At 46.9% G+C, this 24,643-nt stretch overlaps 1 protein-coding gene and 1 long non-coding RNA gene across 2 annotated transcripts in view; one reads left to right on the top strand and one right to left on the bottom strand.

Annotated features, from left to right (window-relative positions):
- Window positions 1-24,643, bottom strand: part of LOC308479858 (mucin-5AC-like) — a 63,896-nt gene that overhangs the window by 21,291 nt on the left and 17,962 nt on the right. The window contains exons 15-30 of the mRNA XM_081010836.1: window positions 24,440-24,534; window positions 21,894-22,020; window positions 20,863-21,118; window positions 20,043-20,095; window positions 19,603-19,703; window positions 17,400-17,551; window positions 16,138-16,276; window positions 15,925-16,038; window positions 14,765-14,944; window positions 13,574-13,813; window positions 12,110-12,266; window positions 11,550-11,678; window positions 10,993-11,137; window positions 10,370-10,413; window positions 10,093-10,281; window positions 42-9,299 (exon numbers count right to left, since the gene is read on the bottom strand). Coding sequence (XP_080866962.1) covers window positions 42-9,299; window positions 10,093-10,281; window positions 10,370-10,413; window positions 10,993-11,137; window positions 11,550-11,678; window positions 12,110-12,266; window positions 13,574-13,813; window positions 14,765-14,944; window positions 15,925-16,038; window positions 16,138-16,276; window positions 17,400-17,551; window positions 19,603-19,703; window positions 20,043-20,095; window positions 20,863-21,118; window positions 21,894-22,020; window positions 24,440-24,534 — 11,379 coding nt within the window. The remainder of the gene's footprint in view (window positions 1-41; window positions 9,300-10,092; window positions 10,282-10,369; window positions 10,414-10,992; window positions 11,138-11,549; window positions 11,679-12,109; window positions 12,267-13,573; window positions 13,814-14,764; window positions 14,945-15,924; window positions 16,039-16,137; window positions 16,277-17,399; window positions 17,552-19,602; window positions 19,704-20,042; window positions 20,096-20,862; window positions 21,119-21,893; window positions 22,021-24,439; window positions 24,535-24,643) is intronic.
- The window catches only part of LOC308479928, a 76,615-nt gene that overhangs the window by 5,126 nt on the left and 46,846 nt on the right, over window positions 1-24,643 (top strand). Inside the window, exon 2 of the long non-coding RNA XR_013987897.1 lies at window positions 13,935-13,987. This is a non-coding gene — a long non-coding RNA (uncharacterized lncRNA). The remainder of the gene's footprint in view (window positions 1-13,934; window positions 13,988-24,643) is intronic.

Here is a 24,643-nt window from a genome sequence, read left to right on the forward strand (position 1 = left end):
AGATTTTCATACCAGGATATGCAGATTCATTCTGTAATTACCTGTTGTAACAACGACCAAAGGCTTAGTGGAAAATGGCACTCTGGTAGGGACAGTTGCTGTTTCTACAGTAATCCCAGTAGTGGATATCGTCGACACAGGTTTGGAAACATGGGTAGATGGAAGAGATGTGGTTGAAATGGTGGAAGCCACTCCAGAAGTGATGGAAGGTGTGCTGACGGAGCCAGGGGTTGAGAAAGGGATGGTGGTCATGGGCTTTCCTGTTGTAATTCCAGCAGTGGTGGAAACAAGGGTGGTGCTTTGGGTGGTAGTGACTACAATGGGAGGTGGTGTAGAAGCTGTGGAGGATGCTGGAGTTGTGCTCTTGCCAGCAGTGCTGCCTGGTGTTTCTGTGGTTGTTGGCTTTCCTGTGGTTACTCCTGGTGTTGTAGAAACAAGGGTGGTGCTTTCGGTGGTGGTGAATACAATGGGAGGTGGCGTAGAACCTGTGGAGGATGCTGGAGCTGTACTCTTGCCAGCAGTGCTGCCTGGTGTTTCTGTGGTAGAAGCAGCAGGTGTGCTCAGTGGTGTTGTGCTAGGATGGCAGGGCTTGTATTCACAGCACTGGTATCTAACCTGGAAGTTATAACACATCTTGTCTGTTTGCTTTGAATTTTTGCACAAAAGTCCAACATGGAGGTTACATTGCACTTCCTGACCAAGCAGATACAGGCTGACATCAGGGTGATTCTCAGCTCTGCATTCAATGTCGTGTGGATGTTTGCAAATATTTCCTCCAGCTTTTCGGATGGTCTCCAAATTCTCTATATCGCCATCATCTGGACTGCTGGTAGGACGGTGCAAATCATACCAGGCTGTCCAGTTACACTTTGGGAGGCACACAGTAGAGGTACTTTCTAGCGTAGTGGTAACAAGGGGAGCCAGGGTGGTTGTTGTGGTCAGCAGGCCTGGAGGGGTTTGTGCAGTGGTCCCGGTGGTGGGTATTGTTGAGGAAGGCTTGGAAACAGGAGTGGACTGGAGTGTTGTGGCTGTCACAGTGGGGACCACTCCAGTGGAGACGGCAGCAGTGCTGACTGAGCCTGGTGTTGTGAGAGAGAGGGTGGAAAGCGGCGTTGAGTGGGTGGTGGTGGTTGGCTTTCTTGTTGTAACTCCTGGAGTTGTCGGAACAAGGGTGGTGCTTTCGGTGGTGGTGAATACAACGGGAGGTGGCGTAGAGCCCGTGGAGGATGCTGGAGCCGTGCTCTTGCCTGCCGTGCTGCCTGGTGTTTCTGTGGTTGTTGGCTTTCCTGTGGTTACTCCTGGTGTTGTGGAAACAAGGGTGGTGCTTTCGGTGGTGGTGTGAACAACAGGAGGTGGCGTAGAGCCCGTGGAGGATGCTGGAGCCGTGCTCTTGCCCACCGTGCTACCTGGGGCTTCTGTGGTGGTGGCACTTGTTGTGACCAGTGGCGCTGGCGTGGTTTCACAGTGCTTGTAGTCGCAACACAGTGCTCTCATCTCATAGTCGTAACAGATCTTGTACTTCCCTGTCTGTTTGGCATTCTCACAAAGGAGTCCAGTGTTGATATCGCAGATCATGTTCTGTCCAAGTTCAGATGCGCTGAGCTCTGGGTAGTCCACTCCTCTGCACTCCACCTTTTGAGGGTGCTCGCAGATGGTACCGCCCGATGCCTGGATGCTCTTAATGTCCTCGCGATCGCCATCCCCAGGGTCGGAGCTTGGAGTGTGAAAACTGAACCAAGAGGTCCACTGGCATATGGGTTGGCAACCGGTAGTGGTGCTTCCTGGCGCAGTGGTAACAGGGGGAGCCAGGGTGGTTGTTGTGGTCAGCAGGCCTGGAGGGGTTTGTGCAGTGGTCCCGGTGGTGGGTATTGTTGAGGAAGGCTTGGAAACAGGAGTGGACTGGAGTGTTGTGGCTGTCACAGTGGGGACCACTCCAGTGGAGACGGCAGCAGTGCTGACTGAGCCTGGTGTTGTGAGAGGGAGGGTGGAAAGCGGCGTTGAGTGGGTAGTGGTGGTTGGCTTTCTTGTTGTAACTCCTGGAGTTGTCGAAACAAGGGTGGTGCTTTCGGTGGTGGTGAATACAACGGGAGGTGGCGTAGAGCCCGTGGAGGATGCTGGAGCCGTGCTCTTGCCTTCCGTGCTGCCTGGTGTTTCTGTGGTTGTTGGCTTTCCTGTGGTTACTCCTGGTGTTGTGGAAACAAGGGTGGTGCTTTCGGTGGTGGTATGGACAACAGGAGGTGGCGTAGAGCCCGTGGAGGATGCTGGAGCCGTGCTCTTGCCCACCGTGCTACCTGGGGCTTCTGTTGTGGTGGCACTTGTGACCAGTGGCGCTGGCGTGGTTTCACAGTGCTTGTAGTCGCAACACAGTGCTCTCATCTCATAGTCGTAACAGATCTTGTACTTCCCTGTCTGTTTGGCATTCTCACAAAGGAGTCCAGTGTTGATATCACAGATCATGTTCTGTCCAAGTTCAGATGCGCTGAGCTCTGGGTAGTCCACTCCTCTGCACTCCACCTTTTGAGGGTGATCGCAGATGGTACCGCCCGATGCCTGGATGCTCTTAATGTCCTCGTGATCGCCATCCCCAGGGTCGGAGCTTGGAGTGTGAAAACTGAACCAAGAGGTCCACTGGCATTTGGGTTGGCAACCGGTAGTGGTGCTTCCTGGCGTAGTGGTAACAAGGGGAGCCAGGGTGGTTGTTGTGGTCAGCAGGCCTGGAGGGGTTTGTGCAGTGGTCCCGGTGGTGGGTATTGTTGAGGAAGGCTTGGAAACAGGAGTGGACTGGAGTGTTGTGGCTGTCACAGTGGGGACCACTCCAGTGGAGACGGCAGCAGTGCTGACTGAGCCTGGTGTTGTGAGAGGGAGGGTGGAAAGCGGCGTTGAGTGGGTGGTGGTGGTTGGCTTTCTTGTTGTAACTCCTGGAGTTGTCGGAACAAGGGTGGTGCTTTCGGTGGTGGTGAATACAACGGGAGGTGGCGTAGAGCCCGTGGAGGATGCTGGAGCCGTGCTCTTGCCTGCCGTGCTGCCTGGTGTTTCTGTGGTTGTTGGCTTTCCTGTGGTTACTCCTGGTGTTGTGGAAACAAGGGTGGTGCTTTCGGTGGTGGTATGGACAACAGGAGGTGGCGTAGAGCCCGTGGAGGATGCTGGAGCCGTGCTCTTGCCCACCGTGCTACCTGGGGCTTCTGTGGTGGTGGCCCTTGTTGTGACCAGTGGCGCTGGCGTGGTTTCACAGTGCTTGTAGTCGCAACACAGTGCTCTCATCTCATAGTCGTAACACATCTTGTACTTCCCTGTCTGTTTGGCATTCTCACAAAGGAGTCCAGTGTTGATATCGCAGATCATGTTCTGTCCAAGTTCAGATGCGCTGAGCTCTGGGTAGTCCACTCCTCTGCACTCCACCTTTTGAGGGTGATCGCAGATGGTACCGCCCGATGCCTGGATGCTCTTAATGTCCTCGCGATCGCTATCCCCAGGGTCGGAGCTTGGAGTGTGAAAACTGAACCAAGAGGTCCACTGGCATTTGGGTTGGCAACCGGTAGTGGTGCTTCCTGGCGTAGTGGTAACAGGGGGAGCCAGGGTGGTTGTTGTGGTCAGCAGGCCTGGAGGGGTTTGTGCAGTGGTCCCGGTGGTGGGTATTGTTGAGGAAGGCTTGGAAACAGGAGTGGACTGGAGTGTTGTGGCTGTCACAGTGGGAACCACTCCAGTGGAGACGGCAGCAGTGCTGACTGAGCCTGGTGTTGTGAGAGGGAGGGTGGAAAGCGGCGTTGAGTGGGTGGTGGTGGTTGGCTTTCTTGTTGTAACTCCTGGAGTTGTCGGAACAAGGGTGGTGCTTTCGGTGGTGGTGAATACAACGGGAGGTGGCGTAGAGCCCGTGGAGGATGCTGGAGCCGTGCTCTTGCCTGCCGTGCTGCCTGGTGTTTCTGTGGTTGTTGGCTTTCCTGTGGTTACTCCTGGTGTTGTGGAAACAAGGGTGGTGCTTTCGGTGGTGGTATGGACAACAGGAGGTGGCGTAGAGCCCGTGGAGGATGCTGGAGCCGTGCTCTTGCCCACCGTGCTACCTGGGGCTTCTGTGGTGGTGGCACTTGTTGTGACCAGTGGCGCTGGCGTGGTTTCACAGTGCTTGTAGTCGCAACACAGTGCTCTCATCTCATAGTCGTAACACATCTTGTACTTCCCTGTCTGTTTGGCATTCTCACAAAGGAGTCCAGTGTTGATATCGCAGATCATGTTCTGTCCAAGTTCAGATGCGCTGAGCTCTGGGTAGTCCACTCCTCTGCACTCCACCTTTTGAGGGTGATCGCAGATGGTACCGCCCGATGCCTGGATGCTCTTAATGTCCTCGCGATCGCCATCCCCAGGGTCGGAGCTTGGAGTGTGAAAACTGAACCAAGAGGTCCACTGGCATTTGGGTTGGCAACCGGTAGTGGTGCTTCCTGGCGTAGTGGTAACAGGGGGAGCCAGGGTGGTTGTTGTGGTCAGCAGGCCTGGAGGGGTTTGTGCAGTGGTCCCGGTGGTGGGTATTGTTGAGGAAGGCTTGGAAACAGGAGTGGACTGGAGTGTTGTGGCTGTCACAGTGGGAACCACTCCAGTGGAGACGGCAGCAGTGCTGACTGAGCCTGGTGTTGTGAGAGGGAGGGTGGAAAGCGGCGTTGAGTGGGTGGTGGTGGTTGGCTTTCTTGTTGTAACTCCTGGAGTTGTCGGAACAAGGGTGGTGCTTTCGGTGGTGGTGAATACAACGGGAGGTGGCGTAGAGCCCGTGGAGGATGCTGGAGCCGTGCTCTTGCCTGCCGTGCTGCCTGGTGTTTCTGTGGTTGTTGGCTTTCCTGTGGTTACTCCTGGTGTTGTGGAAACAAGGGTGGTGCTTTCGGTGGTGGTATGGACAACAGGAGGTGGCGTAGAGCCCGTGGAGGATGCTGGAGCCGTGCTCTTGCCCACCGTGCTACCTGGGGCTTCTGTGGTGGTGGCACTTGTTGTGACCAGTGGCGCTGGCGTGGTTTCACAGTGCTTGTAGTCGCAACACAGTGCTCTCATCTCATAGTCGTAACAGATCTTGTACTTCCCTGTCTGTTTGGCATTCTCACAAAGGAGTCCAGTGTTGATATCGCAGATCATGTTCTGTCCAAGTTCAGATGCGCTGAGCTCTGGGTAGTCCACTCCTCTGCACTCCACCTTTTGAGGGTGATCGCAGATGGTACCGCCCGATGCCTGGATGCTCTTAATGTCCTCGCGATCGCCATCCCCAGGGTCGGAGCTTGGAGTGTGAAAACTGAACCAAGAGGTCCACTGGCATTTGGGTTGGCAACCAGTAGTGGTGCTTCCTGGCATAGTGGTAACAAGGGGAGCCAGGGTGGTTGTTGTGGTCGGCAGGCCTGGAGGGGTTTGTGCAGTGGTCCCGGTGGTGGGTATTGTTGAGGAAGGCTTGGAAACAGGAGTGGACTGGAGTGTTGTGGCTGTCACAGTGGGGACCACTCCAGTGGAGACAGCAGCAGTGCTGACTGAGCCTGGTGTTGTGAGAGGGAGGGTGGAAAGCGGCGTTGAGTGGGTGGTGGTGGTTGGCTTTCTTGTTGTAACTCCTGGAGTTGTCGGAACAAGGGTGGTGCTTTCGGTGGTGGTGAATACAACGGGAGGTGGCGTAGAGCCCGTGGAGGATGCTGGAGCCGTGCTCTTGCCTGCCGTGCTGCCTGGTGTTTCTGTGGTTGTTGGCTTTCCTGTGGTTACTCCTGGTGTTGTGGAAACAAGGGTGGTGCTTTCGGTGGTGGTATGGACAACAGGAGGTGGCGTAGAGCCCGTGGAGGATGCTGGAGCCGTGCTCTTGCCCACCGTGCTACCTGGGGCTTCTGTGGTGGTGGCACTTGTTGTGACCAGTGGCGCTGGCGTGGTTTCACAGTGCTTGTAGTCGCAACACAGTGCTCTCATCTCATAGTCGTAACACATCTTGTACTTCCCTGTCTGTTTGGCATTCTCACAAAGGAGTCCAGTGTTGATATCGCAGATCATGTTCTGTCCAAGTTCAGATGCGCTGAGCTCTGGGTAGTCCACTCCTCTGCACTCCACCTTTTGAGGGTGATCGCAGATGGTACCGCCCGATGCCTGGATGCTCTTAATGTCCTCGCGATCGCCATCCCCAGGGTCGGAGCTTGGAGTGTGAAAACTGAACCAAGAGGTCCACTGGCATTTGGGTTGGCAACCAGTAGTGGTGCTTCCTGGCGTAGTGGTAACAAGGGGAGCCAGGGTGGTTGTTGTGGTCAGCAGGCCTGGAGGGGTTTGTGCAGTGGTCCCGGTGGTGGGTATTGTTGAGGAAGGCTTGGAAACAGGAGTGGATTGGAGTGTTGTGGCTGTCACAGTGGGGACCACTCCAGTGGAGACGGCAGCAGTGCTGACTGAGCCTGGTGTTGTGAGAGGGAGGGTGGAAAGCGGCGTTGAGTGGGTGGTGGTGGTTGGCTTTCTTGTTGTAACTCCTGGAGTTGTCGGAACAAGGGTGGTGCCTTCGGTGGTGGTGAATACAACGGGAGGTGGCGTAGAGCCCGTGGAGGATGCTGGAGCCGTGCTCTTGCCTGCCGTGCTGCCTGGTGTTTCTGTGGTTGTTGGCTTTCCTGTGGTTACTCCTGGTGTTGTGGAAACAAGGGTGGTGCTTTCGGTGGTGGTATGGACAACAGGAGGTGGCGTAGAGCCCGTGGAGGATGCTGGAGCCGTGCTCTTGCCCACCGTGCTACCTGGGGCTTCTGTGGTGGTGGCACTTGTTGTGACCAGTGGCGCTGGCGTGGTTTCACAGTGCTTGTAGTCGCAACACAGTGCTCTCATCTCATAGTCGTAACACATCTTGTACTTCCCTGTCTGTTTGGCATTCTCACAAAGGAGTCCAGTGTTGATATCGCAGATCATGTTCTGTCCAAGTTCAGATGCGCTGAGCTCTGGGTAGTCCACTCCTCTGCACTCCACCTTTTGAGGGTGATCGCAGATGGTACCGCCCGATGCCTGGATGCTCTTAATGTCCTCGCGATCGCCATCCCCAGGGTCGGAGCTTGGAGTGTGAAAACTGAACCAAGAGGTCCACTGGCATTTGGGTTGGCAACCGGTAGTGGTGCTTCCTGGCGTAGTGGTAACAGGGGGAGCCAGGGTGGTTGTTGTGGTCAGCAGGCCTGGAGGGGTTTGTGCAGTGGTCCCGGTGGTGGGTATTGTTGAGGAAGGCTTGGAAACAGGAGTGGACTGGAGTGTTGTGGCTGTCACAGTGGGAACCACTCCAGTGGAGACGGCAGCAGTGCTGACTGAGCCTGGTGTTGTGAGAGGGAGGGTGGAAAGCGGCGTTGAGTGGGTGGTGGTGGTTGGCTTTCTTGTTGTAACTCCTGGAGTTGTCGGAACAAGGGTGGTGCTTTCGGTGGTGGTGAATACAACGGGAGGTGGCGTAGAGCCCGTGGAGGATGCTGGAGCCGTGCTCTTGCCTGCCGTGCTGCCTGGTGTTTCTGTGGTTGTTGGCTTTCCTGTGGTTACTCCTGGTGTTGTGGAAACAAGGGTGGTGCTTTCGGTGGTGGTATGGACAACAGGAGGTGGCGTAGAGCCCGTGGAGGATGCTGGAGCCGTGCTCTTGCCCACCGTGCTACCTGGGGCTTCTGTGGTGGTGGCACTTGTTGTGACCAGTGGCGCTGGCGTGGTTTCACAGTGCTTGTAGTCGCAACACAGTGCTCTCATCTCATAGTCGTAACACATCTTGTACTTCCCTGTCTGTTTGGCATTCTCACAAAGGAGTCCAGTGTTGATATCGCAGATCATGTTCTGTCCAAGTTCAGATGCGCTGAGCTCTGGGTAGTCCACTCCTCTGCACTCCACCTTTTGAGGGTGATCGCAGATGGTACCGCCCGATGCCTGGATGCTCTTAATGTCCTCGCGATCGCCATCCCCAGGGTCGGAGCTTGGAGTGTGAAAACTGAACCAAGAGGTCCACTGGCATTTGGGTTGGCAACCGGTAGTGGTGCTTCCTGGCGTAGTGGTAACAGGGGGAGCCAGGGTGGTTGTTGTGGTCAGCAGGCCTGGAGGGGTTTGTGCAGTGGTCCCGGTGGTGGGTATTGTTGAGGAAGGCTTGGAAACAGGAGTGGACTGGAGTGTTGTGGCTGTCACAGTGGGAACCACTCCAGTGGAGACGGCAGCAGTGCTGACTGAGCCTGGTGTTGTGAGAGGGAGGGTGGAAAGCGGCGTTGAGTGGGTGGTGGTGGTTGGCTTTCTTGTTGTAACTCCTGGAGTTGTCGGAACAAGGGTGGTGCTTTCGGTGGTGGTGAATACAACGGGAGGTGGCGTAGAGCCCGTGGAGGATGCTGGAGCCGTGCTCTTGCCTGCCGTGCTGCCTGGTGTTTCTGTGGTTGTTGGCTTTCCTGTGGTTACTCCTGGTGTTGTGGAAACAAGGGTGGTGCTTTCGGTGGTGGTATGGACAACAGGAGGTGGCGTAGAGCCCGTGGAGGATGCTGGAGCCGTGCTCTTGCCCACCGTGCTACCTGGGGCTTCTGTGGTGGTGGCACTTGTTGTGACCAGTGGCGCTGGCGTGGTTTCACAGTGCTTGTAGTCGCAACACAGTGCTCTCATCTCATAGTCGTAACACATCTTGTACTTCCCTGTCTGTTTGGCATTCTCACAAAGGAGTCCAGTGTTGATATCGCAGATCATGTTCTGTCCAAGTTCAGATGCGCTGAGCTCTGGGTAGTCCACTCCTCTGCACTCCACCTTTTGAGGGTGCTCGCAGATGGTACCGCCCGATGCCTGGATGCTCTTAATGTCCTCGTGATCGCCATCCCTAGGGTCGGAGCTTGGAGTGTGAAAACTGAACCAAGAGGTCCACTGGCATTTGGGTTGGCAACCGGTAGTGATGCTTCCTGCCGTAGTGGTAACAAGGGGTGTCAGGGTGGTTGCTATTCCACCTGTCACTTTAGATGTAGTTCTGGATCCTGCTGTTGTTATTTCTGGTGTTGCTGGAGTTGTTGATGCACCACATGGTGTGTATAGGCAGCATAGGAACCTGATTTCAAAATTCAGGCAGATTGGTGGTGTCTGATCCTTATTGTTGCATATCAAACCGTTAGACTTGGAACATTGTACCTTTTGTCCGAGGGTTTCTATGCTTTCATTAGGAAAGCGCTGAGCTCTGCATTCCACTTCATCTGGCATTTTACATACTTTGTTTCCTCTGTCTCTTATTTTCTCTGGTGTTTCATAATCCCCATTGTCTCGTCCAAATTTAGGGTAGCTGACATCATACCATTCTGTCCATTCACATGTTCTATGGACACATACTGTTGTTTGCGCTGTAGTGGATTCTGTAAGAAACAACATCACTGGTTATTTTAATCCGGTTTATTTAGATAATAAATCTCCCTATCTGTTATCTGCCTCCTCTCTCCTTCTCCCATGTAACCTCTCTCCCAAGTTTTTTCTGTAGATGAGGCAGGGATTGGGGGGCGGGGGGAACCAGAAGAGCACATTGGTGGAAGTGGATTATTCCATCTGGGGAGCTGCCATGCTTGAGCCAATTGAACCTTCAACTTAACTTTATGTTGATTTCCATCTTGTATATTTTTATTTTAAAATAATATATGCAACATGTAACAAAAAATATGAATATGGTGTATTTGGGGATGTTTTCCTATGTTATAGAAGATTTGTAAAGTTTTTCATTATCTCTTCATTTTCTTACATACTTTGTTTATAAATGCTTGCTTTTGATCATATCGCATTTACATCTAGTTTGGTTGAGATAATTGGTAAAAAATTATGTTATGGAGCTGGCTCAAATACCTAAGTAGCGCTAAGGAGATTGCTCCATTAGTACAAGCCCTGTTGCACTAGTGGGACTCATTTGTGCTGGCTCTATTAACAGAAGTATTTAGTTGAATTTGTCCCTCTGTGTGTTGTTGTATGGCACCTCTGATTTTAACAGCTGACCCAAGATGTGGTGCTATTTGTGCTACTACTGCAGTGGTAGGAGCTGCTTCTCTGCTCTTTGGTGTGGTGCAGTGCATGTCTACTCAGAAGTATTATTCACTGTGTTCAATGGAACTTCACTCAGCGAAGTTTGGAAAGAGTTGAAGCAAAAGATTTGGACTGAAATACCTGCTTCACTTGGTGTTGTAGTTGAAACTGTAGGTGGTATTGTGGTAGTCCCACCACATCTGAATAGTTCTCTGTGGATTGTTCCATTGACATCACACGTTGCAATCATGCACCAGCCCAAGCCATCTGTGGTGTTGTAGATGACATCCTTGTAGATATATGTCTTTCCTTCATAATAGCAGTAGCATGCTGAAAATTGACAGAGTAAGAATGGTCAGATAACATCATATGAAATATGATATAAGGTGCCATTCATAACTCACTACATACAGCTTACCTTTGGCATCGTAGTTACACTCTATGCCTTTACTGGTGCATGTACTGTAAAAAAATGATAGGAAAATGTGAGACCCAGGAATCATAAAACTGCATTCTGCTGTTTATTTTCTACTTAGTTTGGTCTGGAAGTTAATTTCATAGTTTTTCCCCTGCCCCCTTAAGCATTCATTTACTGTACTACTTCTTGTCTGTGATTTCATCTACCACTTTCACACTGAATTGCAAATAGGAACATTCTAATAATTTTCTTGTTCTGGTTTTTGGGATTTATTGTGTATGTAAAATCCAATTTAAAATATTACTTCAATCAATTAGATTCTCAGCATACTTCATTCTAATGGTATATTATGAGTATATGATAAAGGATGCAATCAGAGCAACAAGATTCATTCTAGAATCAACAAGAATAACATCTCAAGGAGTATACAGAGAGTACAGTAGTACCTCCGGTTGCAAACAGGATCCATTCTGGAGGTCCAGCCGGATCCCAAGGTTTTCGCAACCCGATGAAAAGGTTTGTCGCTTTCACAACCTGAAGTTTACGTTACCGAGAGTAACGTAACTGGAGGTGCTACTGTAATTGATCATTTCTCTTAGTGTTGTCAAGCTATACATACTTACCATGCCTGACATGTCTTTCTTGAGTCAAATGTTTTTCCTAGTGGATGATAGTTACCCTGATCATCATAACAGCCACACACATCAACACACGTCATCTCATCCTCATTGAAATAAGGCCTGTCTGCTGGACAGTGTGGGTAGCAGCCTGAGACAAAGGAAGGTGTGAGGGAGATAAGAGCAATATATAAAATCTGTCAAAAAGCAATTCCATTTAATTTACTTTTTTTGGGGGGGGGGTATTTTAATTAATATTTGTCATCTGGTCCAGTGCTGGGATCTTTCCACCAATAGCTTTTCCACATGCTTCCAAGTTTCCATGAAAGGAAAAAGGTTGTGGTCATTTGCAGGTGTGTCGAATGAGCCCTTGATCACATCTAGGCTGGCTCATAGAATTTAAGCCTGACTGCAAGCCATTTGAAACTCAAAAAGATGAGAACACAAGGTGACCTATTTTTTATTGGTTTAGACAACCAACAACACTCCCCCAAACTTGAAACCTATTAAATGTTGTGCATAGCTGGCTTAATGACCCTATAAGTCACTAGAAGTCTTCTTACCTTCCAAGCCAGGCAACTGATAATGGCATCTCCCGCTTGGGTTTCTGCATGTCTTCATGCATGGGGCTCCACAAGGCTTGTAGTGCCATTCACATTCACGTTCATCATTGTAATAATCACAGAACATTGCTAAGGGGAACCGAAAGAAAAATGTTGAGGACCAGACATTCCACCATGGATCTGTATTGCTGTCAATGCCATTAAAATAATGGTGGGCACCATGACAAAGTATGCTCATGAGGCCAATACCTAAACTGATAAGAAGGTGGGAAGCAAAGGCATGAAGAAAGCACTGAAAATGAATGTAGTTATTTCTATTTACTGCAACATAGTTATATCAACAATCCTACATTAGGCAGTTGCTGATTCATTGAAGGTATTCACAGTACTGTACCACACACACACACACACACACACACACACAAATCCATACATTTTCTTCAGTGTGCTGTTTATTGTCATATATATCTAATGGAAAAATTATCTTGAAGCTAATATCTCATTTCCCCTTCACCCTCCTCCCACTTCCAGTATACATTCAAGTGTGGTCCAATACTCACGACAGAATGATGGTGTTCTCCATGATATGCACACTCCAAATTCACTACATGCTTGAGCATACGCAGCTACAGCTGTACAGAAGCATTCACAATCTCCCCCCGTGTCACAAGCGCAGGAATCAGTTACACAAGCTTCGTAATATCTCGTTGGCTCAACCTGTTAAAACATTGAAGCATCAGCTATGGGTCCTGCTGACATTTCCTAAGTTTGTTCCACGGGCGATAGTGTGTTTGAGAAGTTGTTGGTAATATCGCCACCCCCTGGGTTTGCAATTGCTTTCATAGACTGTTGGCTAGTGTGCAAAAGATCTGAAGCACCACTTTAGCTAATGGGGCCTCCTGCTGCCGCCACGCCGCTGGAGCCCGATTTCTGGTCTTATCTTGAAGCAAAGTTCTTAACTTGAAGCACTATTTCTGGGTTAGTGGAGTGTGTAACCTGAAGCGTATGTAACCCGAGGTACCACTGTACATTAAATATTTGCATACAGTGTAACAAAAACCAAACATAAGGAACGTAAGAAATTCAAAGTCAGCGAGAAGTTCACATCTAAAATGTCTATCCATGAAAAGTGTCTTTTCAGGGAGTGTTAGCTGCATTTTAAAAAAATACCCCCAAAACCTTCAGGTGCAATGGGAAGGCACATTTAACATCCTTTCACACTTTGCTCTAAGTGGTGAAGATAGAGGCCCTGATCCAGAGTGTTCACACAGAAGACTGTACACCGACTGGTGTGCTCATGCAACTTGCTGAAGAATATGAGCACTGCTCATTCAGGCAGCGTGGATCACCTCTTGGAGAGAGGAGGGGAGGGGAAGGGGTATCCAGACTGACTCCCATACCCACTCTTTCCCTCCAAAAGACTGCACAGACCTGAAACTGCCCTCCCATTATCTTTTTGCATTGGCACAAATACAGGCCTGTAAGCAAAATTCCATTTATGCACACGTATCTTGCCTGCTGTATTGGGGTGGTAAAAGTTCCATAGTTGAATATTCACATCAAGAATTGATTAGCAAAAGAAGGCAATAAATTGGGTCGTAACAGTCAGTTAGGGACTTCCCTTTAAAACAGGAAGAAAAGATATCAGCATAAGCTAATTTTCTGAATGGTCTGTCTTGACTTAGCCTGAATTCTTATTAGTATTTTTCTAAATGGCTTCTTCACAATCCAAAGCATTAGAAACAGGATCTAGTGCTAAACATTTACACTGAACACACTCCAAAATCTAGAATATGACAGCAGTGGGACACATAGTAGAGGGTTGTTAAAGACACTACTTAAAGGTGCTGCTAGACAGTCTTCAGAGTTGGTGACATCCTGTAGGGTGTTACGTGCCTTCTGTAATGGACTGTTGAAATCCATGGAACCACCACATGTATAATTATAGATTTGTAATTGCTCAGGAATTGTGGTGAACACCTGAAAAATTCTAGACTTCAAGATAGTTCTGCCGCAAGGTATACCTGAGAGTGGCAGGCAGCAAAGGCCTTGCTGTTGATGATGCTGCATTGCTTCTGTGCCCAGGACTTTCTGTAAGGGTTCTTGAAGCAAGGATCCTTTGTGCATTTGGCTTCAGGACATGTGGGAGACACCTTCCAACTATTACCAAACTCCAGCACATCACTTACTACAGACTGACTCCGGGTAGTGAAGTCATTCATTCCATTGCCATCATAGTTCCCACATAAACCACAGACCTGACCCTGCACAAAGAAGCAATGAAAACACTTGAGTTACAGATAAATTGAATGAACCTCTTAGCCCAACTTAATTTTTGATTTTCTCCCATTTGGTTAATTAACACGCTGCCATCTCTTATTACAGGAAACTATCATTATTTGTTGCATTTAGAAAACACAAGCCATGTGTGCCTAGAGGTAAGAGATTTGTTTTTTCTTTCCTTCCTATGAAGATTATTTTGCATTTGTTCAAAAATACAAAAAAATAATAATATTGTGTTCAATTTCTCAGTTATTGTTAATCTACAAGTTATTGTCTATTCATAACTTCTCCATCTTATTGTCATATGCTGATCAAAAGGGCAGCAGACATAAATTGAAAATATACTGCATTGGTATAAAATTCATTGAAATGTTCAAACATTGCTCATATTTTGAAATGATAACAGAACTATTATATTTGGTCTCCTTATCAAAACATGGTGTTTTCTGGGTCAGTTAAAAAGTAGATGCTTGCAAGGTGAGATTGCAAACAGATACTCATCTAAATCAGAATCATATACCTGTTTACTAATGGTACTTTATACAATATGGATGTCAAGCAGAGGCTGTTTGCAATTTCTTCCATGCAGCAGCAGCTCCCTGTGGAATAGCCCTGTTTGTTTGATATGCCCCATGTCATCTTCAAATAATCCCGGTGTAAGCAGTTGCATGAAAGCCAGTCATGCCGGGAACCAATATATATCAAAGAGACAAGGCATATGAAGTAGTTTCCCTTATGAACCATCCTTTTTGCAGAGGCTATTTCAGATGACCTCCCCATGGTTTCTGTCTTGAAAATCAGCTCTTAAGGTGTGAGTCTAAGCACACTTACAATTGAAATAATTGCCATGGAAATGAGTGGGATTTGCATCTAAATTATGCACATTTAAACTTAAAATGTAAGAGGCACTAGTCTTGTAAAAAGTGCATCACCTTGAAGTCATCACGTAATTTGATAAATACGCTGGTTTTCCTATCCCATAAAAGGATCAGCCCATTGTTTGCTTCAATAACCAAATACATGCCCATGTAGCGAATCTTGTAAGGTACTTGGCCTCCATCACCCCTTTGTATTAATTCATGGCGCTCCTCACTGAGGATCAGATCATAGTTCTGGGGGAGCAAAATAAAGAATGGAGGAAAGTCATTACAAAGTTCAAAAACAAAAACTGGTGTTCATCATCCATCAACCCTACGTATAATGTGTTGCAGAAAATTCAGGCAGGGAGACTGTTGGGCAGCGAGGTGGGTGGTAAGCCAGAACTCCTAATCTGTCCTGGTTGCCCAGTGCCAGGATCACACACTCTAGATGCCACCCACCCAACTGCTCAGAAAGCCGAGAGAGAGAGAATTTCTACAGACCAGAGCAACTTCCCCTCAGCGACCCTCAAGTCTGCCCTGATGCTGCACCAAGTACTGGTGTGTGTGAGTCCAACTCCACCCTGCTCACCCACCTAGGTCTCAGTGATGCAGAACGGATTGGCCTCCTCATTCATAATCAGACCAGGGATGAGGAAGGTCTTGTTCAGAGCTGACCTGGCATTCAGCAATAGTGCCTGCAGAATCGAGGGCTGGCTGATATGACAACCACAATTACCCAGGTTGGAGAAGGGGCTGGCACATGGCACAGTCACTAACTGCCTGTGACATGTGCCCCTTACCCGGTCTGCCCCGCCTCCCACATTATACCTCGCCCCTATCCTGAACCACTCTGATTGGGGCACTCCTCAATCTCCTCTATTTTCAAACGCATCTCCCCTCACTCAGTAAAAACAAACAAACAACAATAACAAACCACACAAATTAAAAACAGTTAAAACAATTGTAGCAGTGGCCTTATCTCTGCTGCTCTCAACTGCTAGTGCTGGCTTGCCTGAAGGTGAGAGGCTCAGTAGGTGCAAGACTAGCAGGAGGGAGGGGGGGGGGGCTGTAGGTGGTGAGAGGATAGAAGTCTCTTCTCCTGCCCTCACTTTCTCTTTCCAGTTCACCTCCTTGCCTCACTTAGTTGCTTGTTTGGAACCTAGTATGCAGATTAAATCATCTCATGCTAAACCCTGATACAGTTCCCTAATAGTACTGGTAACGCTGCTCACCCCAAAGAAGACTTTAATAGATTTTGAGCAAGTGGTTCCAGTAGTACCACAGGGAACATTTTCGGTGATGACTCGGAATGTTCCGGGGGCAGAGTTGTTCTGTCCACAGTGATCCTAAGAAGGGGAGGGTGAAATAAGGGAAGAGATGACTTCATTCTGTGGTGTATTCAGCTTAATTCTCCATTCATAAGGCCAAGACAAATTGCTCAGTACCTGAACTAGTGTATATTCACATTTCCCATTGAAAATGTAACGCTTGTCATCAAAGGTGATATAATGCCCATCTCCATAAACAGCACAGGTACCTAGGCATCTGTCCTTGGTGCATTCCCACATCCTGTTCTTACATACGCTGAGGGAGAAGAAGGGAGAAAATAGAGCATTTTAAAGTGATTCCTTGGTTTGCGCAGATATAAGCTGGCATGTATTCCTTTAACACAGGCTTAAATTACTTATCTCTTAAATTAATCATAGGCAATGTGTGGAGAGGGGAGGGGAGAGCAAGGGAAGCTGCATTATTTCTTACAACCTGTAAAACATCAGAAAGATGGGAATTAAAAGAAATGAGCTATGTAAGTTCTTTCATAGGCCACTCAAGAACGTTACAAGTTCACTGTACTATATTGTGGACTAGCCTAAGGGGAACATAAGAAGAGTCTGCTGGATCAGGCCAATGGCCCATCCTGTCCAGCATCTGTTCTCACAATGGCCAAGCAGGTGCCTTATAAAAGCCCAGACCTCCCTTATAACACTTTCCTGATTTGTTCAGAAATAAGCAAGATGTATGTGTGTGACTGTATGTATAATGTATCATTGTGCTAATGAGGATACGAAGTTCCTCCTATCCAGCTGTATTTGGTTACTTGGCTCATTCACCTCCACATCAGCCTGTCAATGCACAAAAGTTACCATCAGAAGCTTTCTTCTAGGTGTGCCCGCAGACTTGGGGTATGGCAGGGGGTGACCAGGAAGGAAGCTTGTTCAGTGGTCACAGCCCATCTAAGGAACAGCCAGAGTGGTTTAGCTGGTGCCCATGCTACTATGTTTCTTTGGCAACAGATGAGGGCCACTTTGTTGTCTATAGCCTTTTAACGAACTTTAAAGTCTGAATTGACTGTTTTTAATTATGCTTTTATCTGCTGCCTTTCATGATGTTGTTTGTTGTATGTGGATTTTACATAAGTCACCCTGGAAAATTTAATTTGACAAATAGAATACACATTTATTAATAAAAAAAGTCATAGCCACATAATATTTTTAGGTATTTCTTTCTTTAGTTATTTATAGTATACATAGGTGTACATTAGAGAGTAAACTCTGGTGTACATGCATAATAGTGTAATACGTGAAATGACCCTATGTATATCTGCCAACCTGTTATTCAACCTGATAATTATTTATATTTTTTGTGTTGGTTATTTTAGGAACATATAAGATGATGGTAACAAGAGGCATTTTCTTTAAGAAGTCCTTACCAGGTGTTACAGTTGACTTTAATCTTCTCTCCTGGCTGATATGTGGCATCATTGTGAATGCATGGACACTCTTCCATAGCGATGCAGCCCCCTTTACCATCTGACACCAGCCCAGCAGGGCACATGCAGCCAGAGACACACTGTGTGCTATACTGTAAAAGCCAAGAAAGCATTACTTCAGAAGAGAGAATAATGCTGATAACAATTGAATTAGTCCACTAAAACAGGACTGGATCAAAAGACTGTAGAGGATAAAGTGCGAGACTGGTTACATTACGCTCAGATTAAAGAAGTTTTTAAAAACGACAAGAAACTAGGGTTCCAGGTGGAGAAATCGAAACTAGAAACAGAATTGTTAGAACCAAAGACTAAGGTACTTTCAAGGATGTATAACTTGCTGTTAAAATGGAATACACAAGATGAAATGGTCAAATCGGCTATGATAAGGTGGGCACAGGACATTGGGTATAATATTATGTTTGAGGACTGGGAAAGGTTGTGGAGTACTGGATTGAAATTTACTGCATGTAATGCTTTGAAAGAAAATGTAATGAAAATGATATATAGATGGTACATGACCCCAGTCAAACTTGCAAAAATTTACCACCTGTCTGATAATAAGTGTTGGAAATGTAAAGAGAGCGAAGGAACATTCTTCCATCTCTGGTGGACTTGCCCTAAAGTGAAGGCGTTCTGGGAAATGATTTATAATGAACTGAAAAAGGTATTTAAGTATACCTTCACTAAGAAACCAGAGGCCTTTCTTTTGGGTATTGTCGGCCAAGGGGTGGTAAAGAAGGATTGGACATTTTTTATGTATGCAACAACAGCAGCAAGGATACTTCTCGCAAAGTACTGGAAAACTCAAGATCTACCCACGCTGGAAGAATGGCAGATGCAACTGATAGACTATATGGAACTAGCTGAGATGACTGGCAGAATCCGTGACCTGGGAGAAGAGAGGATGGAGGAGGATTGGAAGAAATTTAAGAACTATTTACAAAAACATTGCAACTTGAGTGAATGCTAAGCAGGATGCTAGATCATAAATAATTGAGCACCACTAACTTAGATGATTTAAGAAAATAAGAGAGATTGAGAAAATATAACTCTTTTTTTTTTGAGAACTAGAAGACTATGAAATATAGAAGGGATATAAGAATGCAAATAAGATAATAAATTGCTGCTAAAAAGTTATAACAATGAAAGTGGGAGCGGGAGATGTGAGGAAGTCCAAAAAAAAAAATAATGTGAAACTATGTTAAGATATTTGCTATATTGTCTGTTACATGTATTTTTATTGTAAACCCCAATAAATATTATATATATATATAAAAAAAAAAGACTGTAGGCTGTGGGAATTCAAGTGGGTGAAAGCCTATGCTTGTTAAATTGTGAACTGACACCTAATTCAGCAGCTCTTGTGCATACCCAGGAGCCCCAATTTGCAAGGTGGTCTCCAGTGTAAACATCTAGGTTTGAATGAGCAGTGGCTGGTCCACTTAACTTTGATGCTGGAGCATGTGAAGACTGTTCCTTCCCTGACACTAAAGAGAATGGAAGATCCCATGCTTATCCCCTGCTTTTTTTGTAAACCACTTGTAGGTGGGTGTGGGTGTGTTTAATTTAGTGGTATGTATATTTAATGAAATAAGTAAGAAATTATGCAAAGTTCCAATATATGCATTATAATCCTGCAGCTCAGGGATGGGGAATGTTTTCAGTCTGAGGTCCACCTTTCTTGTTGACAACCTTCCAGGATTTTCATGCCAGTGGTAGGTTGGGTCAGAGGTAAATGTGAGTGGAGCAACAGATGTAACCCTAACCTTATGTACAGTAGTCTACATTCTGATCATGCAAAAGGCAGAGGTTCACACACTTCTCCATCTTCCATCCTTCATCCAGACAAGCAATAGGCATTTGTCACAGTTCAAAACACATTCCAAACAGGCAAAAGCACTTGAGGACACGAAGCAGGACCAGGGAGGGGAATGGGCTGAAAAGAGGCCTGAGGATACGGAGGCTGGGAGGGCTCTGTTCAGCTAACATCCTGAGATCCCTCACCCCCTACACTAGATGGGGAAGAGGGTGAGGACAGGAGAGTGCCTTGTCTAAGGTCAGATAATAAGTTTGTGACAAAAGCAAAGGACATTCTGATTGATAGCACAGTCTCTTAAAATATCATCCGGTCCTGCATACTTACACAGTGCATATCAAGAGTCTGACAGCTTTTCTGGCATTCAGCTCCAGTTTGGCCTGCAGTGGCATTTCTGCAGTTAAAGTAGACCATGGGGGCAATGCAGACTAGCAGGGCAAAAGGAGAGAAAATGTGTAAGAGATGAAAGGACAGGCATGGGTACCACAGAACAGGAAGACCTCAAACAAACCTTTTGAACAGAAGTCTACTATGGTTTGTGGAACTATTATATAATTAACTATGAAGCCCGTATTAACTTGAAACTTTTAATGAATATGGTTTTCCAGTGAATATTTAATAATTGTGCCCAGCTGTCAATTTGTAGCCATCTACAATATAAAAGGCTTTTAACAAAATAAGGAACGCAGCCCAATTGTCTGCAACTTTCCAAGATGGAAAGTAAGTATATATAACATATTTTACATATATAGGTATATTCTCCTTACCCTGTTTTGTGTCCCCATCACCAATGCAGTTCAATTTTCCTTGGCTGCATGTGCTATGTAAAAGAAAGAGGAATTAGGTTTGCTTTTGCATTCACTTTCTGGTTGTGCTTAAAACTTGGAGCCTTCAAGTTGTGAGTCTGTAGTTGTGCCCTATACAGAGTAGAGCAGTTGGGTTTACTCCAGAAATACCGGTGATTTAGGGATATTTAGAATCTGAAATTGAATCCCCGCGGCGGGGTGCGCTCCCGTTGTTCGGTCCCAGCGCCTGCCAACCTAGCAGTTCGAAAGCACCCCCAGGTGCAAGTAGATAAATAGGGACCGCTTACCAGCAGGAAGGTAAACGGCGTTTCCGTGTGCTGCACTGGCTCGCCAGATGCAGCTTGTCACGCTGGCCACGTGACCCGGAAGTGTCTGCAGACAGCCCTGGCTCCCGGCCTATAGAGTGAGATGAGCGCACAACCCTAGAGTCTGTCAAGACTGGCCCGTACGGGCAGGGGTACCTTTACCTTTACCTTTTTTAGAATCTGAAAATGGGACCATACAGGTCACTAATTTGGATGTTTTTCCAAATTCTGTTGCTCTTTATGTATTTAGGCATTTTGGTCTATTTACTTATAAGATATGGAGGGGAAATTAGTTAGGTAGCGATAAAAGAATCTGGGACAAAATGCAAGCATTCCAGATACCGGCACTACTTAGTCATGTATTCTGATAATGCTAGAAGAGCTTTGCCATGAGTTGTAGTCCCTAACATTTGGAGGGCACCAGGTTGGTGAAGGCTGTACTAAAAAGTTAAAGGCAGCAGCTTGAATCCTCTTACCACAAAACACCAACGTCATGGAGCACTTCACCGGAGAGTATTGACGTTCCTTTGTAATAGCATGGGCATTTGTTAGCAGGTACACATTTTCCATAATCATCCATGTAGGTTCCACTTTCACAGGTGCATCCATCAACTGGGACAAATTTGACATTGCAGGTAACATCAGGTTCACTCAGAGATCGGCAGGTAGGTTGACAAGAACTGATGGAATAGCTGTAATTCAGGGATTTGGGGCATGAAGTGGTGTATCTGGCTGGAAAGAGAAAAACAAACAGATTGATTGATTGATTGACTGATTGATTGAAAGCTTTTCTGTGACCTGCCTTTTTGTCCTAAGACACAGACATACACACAGTAGTTTACAAAAAAAGAATTAAAAAATAATAAGTTAAATTACTAAAGGAAGAATACATGTGGTTATATAGATAGCTAAATGCCCGCTGAAACAGAAGCCAGGCAGACCTTCAGGAGGGCCTTTCATAGTGAGGGTGCCACAACTAAAAATGCTCTGTCCCTAGTACCTATCTGCCACAGAGCATCAAGGAGACACAGAGCAGAATCTGCAAGGGCAGGTTCTTATGGGTGAGGGCAATCCTTTAGGTATCCAGGTCCCAGACTATGAATTTAATGGTTAAGACCAGTACTTGGAATTGAGACCAGAAGCAGATAGCCAGTGAAATTAGAGTAGTATTAGTGATGTGTTCTATACATTCATCTCAGATAGTAGTGTGGCTGCTGCATTGTGAAATCTGCAGCTCCCAGATGCTTTTGGAAGGCATCTCCACATAGAGTGCATTGCTGAAACCTAGCCTGGATAAAATCAAGGCATGAATGTCCATGACTAGATCCATCTTTTTTATTTTTATTTTAAAAAATGGGATTATTTTGGGGGGGGGGGAATGTGTCCTGAAGTCTATTACTCCAGACCATCACTAAGAGAACCCAGCAAGACAAGGAAAATGCTAAGATTCATTGGCACAAAAAGTTATTTCATTTTAAGACCCGAGATGGCTGTTTAGAAGACTTACAACAGACATTGGTCCTCCATCCTGGAAGCTCTACTTTTTCAGCTGCACAGGCTCTAACATAGGAAGAGAGGGCAGCACACATGCAATCCTCACTTCTTTCACAGTTGCAGGTGTCAAACATGCAATTCTAGAGAACAGGAAAATGCTCTTATTAAAAACAATCCATTCCAAGTCAATAATCCTTTTCCTACCGTTTCTCAATTTGACTAGATTAGATTTCACTTGTAACTTTTTTTCAGACTAACTAATATCCCATTCAGTGTCATCTCTCATCCTTTAGCAGGCAGGGGCTCGATGTACTTGGCTTCAGCAGTAGAATTGTATCATGTGCCTTCAGGCCATTTTAGCGATACAACAATTGCTGACCCAAATTGGATTTTCAGTTCTGAGTTTCACTATTGTCAGTCTTACATTTTGGTTCATAACTGGAAAGGGAAATCAACATTACTTGCAAGCAACTCAGGATTATAAGCATTATGCTTCAAAGCAAAATGAAGTATCATGTGGCGTGTATGTGAATAAAAGGGGGAAATATTTATCTATATTTAGATCCAGGAGATGACGGAAGTATTCCTACTCAGACTAGACCCACTGAAATTAATGAACCCAAGTTACTTATGGCCATTAACTTCTGTGGGTCTACTTTGAGTAGGACTATCACAGAATACTTGGGACGCAGGTGGTGCTGTCGGTTAAACCACAGAGCCTAGGACTTGCTGATCAGAAGGTCGGTGGTTTGAATCCCCATGATGGGGTGAGCTCCCGTTACTTGGTCCCTGCTCCTGCCCACCTAGCAGTTCGAAAGCATGTCAAAGTGCAAGTAGATAAATAGGTACCGCTCCAGGGGGAAGGTAAGCGGCGTTTCCGTGCACTGCCCTGGTTCGCCAGAAGCAGCTTAGTCATGCTGGCCACATGACCCGGAAGCTGTACGCCGGCTCCCTCGGCCAATAAAGCGAGATGAGCGCCACAACCCCAGAGTCGGTCATGACTGGACCTAATGGTCAGGGGTCCCTTTACCTTTACCTATCACAGAATACTACTCATTGAGTTCAGACATTCATCTGAAACAGAAGTCTTAAAGCCAGTGAGCTCATACATGTGCAACACTAGATTTCTCATCAGTTGATGATACAGAGGAGAATATGTGAACTGACTCTTTTGAAAAGTTTATGTGTGGTGATATGGAATGGCATGAAAACATTGTCTGTGGTACAGTGATACCTCGAGTTAAGAACTTAATTCGTTCTGGAGGTCTATTCTTAACCTGAAACTGTTCTTAACCTGAAGCACCACTTTGGCTAATGGAGCCTCCTGCTGCTGCCGCTGTGCCACCGGAGCACAATTTCTGTTCTCATCCTGAAGCAAAGTTCTTAACCCGAGGTAATATTTCTGGATTAGCGGAGTCTGTAACCTGAAGTGTATGTAACCCGAGGAACCACTGTATTTGATTTGTGATGGCCCATTCAGCGGCATAGCTAGCTGCTTGGGTGCTGGGTGCGGCACGCACGTCCTGCAGCTGGGGGGTGGGACAAGCCACCCATGGGGGCGGAGTGGGCTTTATGGAGCCTCTCTGCCATCTCCCCCTCAGCTGTAGGATGGCTGAGGGAGAGGCAGAGGGCAGATGCAAGTCCTACGCTGCCGTTTCAGGCAGCACAGAGCCTGCAGGCGCCCAAGCCACCACGTCACTCCCAGGAGAGACATGTGGCTCAGGCACGCTGCAGGCCCCGTGGTAAGTGCCGGCCCCCGTGGTGTAGCGCCCAGTGCCAGCCGCGTTTCGTTACGTTTGTTGACTGAACTAAAAAGTTTCATGAGCCCAATTTATTTTTAAAAACTCATATTTTTGTCATTATGCCACCTCCCTCAGTGATGACACCTGGGGAGACCTGCACCCCCACACCCCCTTCCTCCGCCACTGGGCCAATTTACTCATGGAATCAGCATTTGATACTGTAGTCATCAAGTGATGGGCATGCATTTGTGAACTAGTCCTTTAAACTCTCCTATGCCTTCTAGTCAAATCCTGACTGGCTTTTCTCCCAGCCTTCAGAACATCCAGAAGCTCTATTGAAATTCTTTCACATCATCTTCACTCCTGGACATTCTGTTTATGTTCAGCATTTCACTGTCTCAGCATGGCCTATGTTAACTGCCCAGCACTCAGCTCCCCTACTCCCTTGTCAGTTTCACCCTCTCCAGTTGTTGATTTCTGCTTTTCTCTGTGAAATGACATATCTTGCCTCATCCCTGAAACATGTGATGGTATGGCTTGGATCCTATACTGATGACACCTTCCATTTAGTTCCACCCATTTTGTCTTGTCCCACCATTATGTTTCCTTATAGATTAGTGGTAACCAACATGGTGCCCTCCAGATGTTTATTACTACAATTCCCACCAGTCCCAGCTAGCATGGCCAATTGTCATGGACAGTGGGAGTTGCAGTCCAAAATATCTGTAGGACACCAGGTTGCCTACCCCAACCAAAGATACTTTTCAACTTCCTCCAATAAACTGTTTTCAATGAGAGGTAACAGATAGCTTCATACCGTATGATAAGAAGCTGGATTAACTGAGGCATGACATTTAGCAAAAGGTCCTTCCGAGTCAGTCAGCAATCCACACCAATGTCGGGCGTATTTTTCTACAAAGAAAAGAAATTAATCCATATCGTTTTGGGAATTTCTATAGGTGCAAATGGCAGCTTTTACCTCAACTCACATCACTGACTCTAGACAGGATATCCTGGTGCT

This window comes from Podarcis pityusensis (assembly GCF_964106645.2).
Source record: "Podarcis pityusensis genome assembly, chromosome: 1".
NCBI classification, from domain to species: Eukaryota; Metazoa; Chordata; class Lepidosauria; order Squamata; family Lacertidae; genus Podarcis; species Podarcis pityusensis.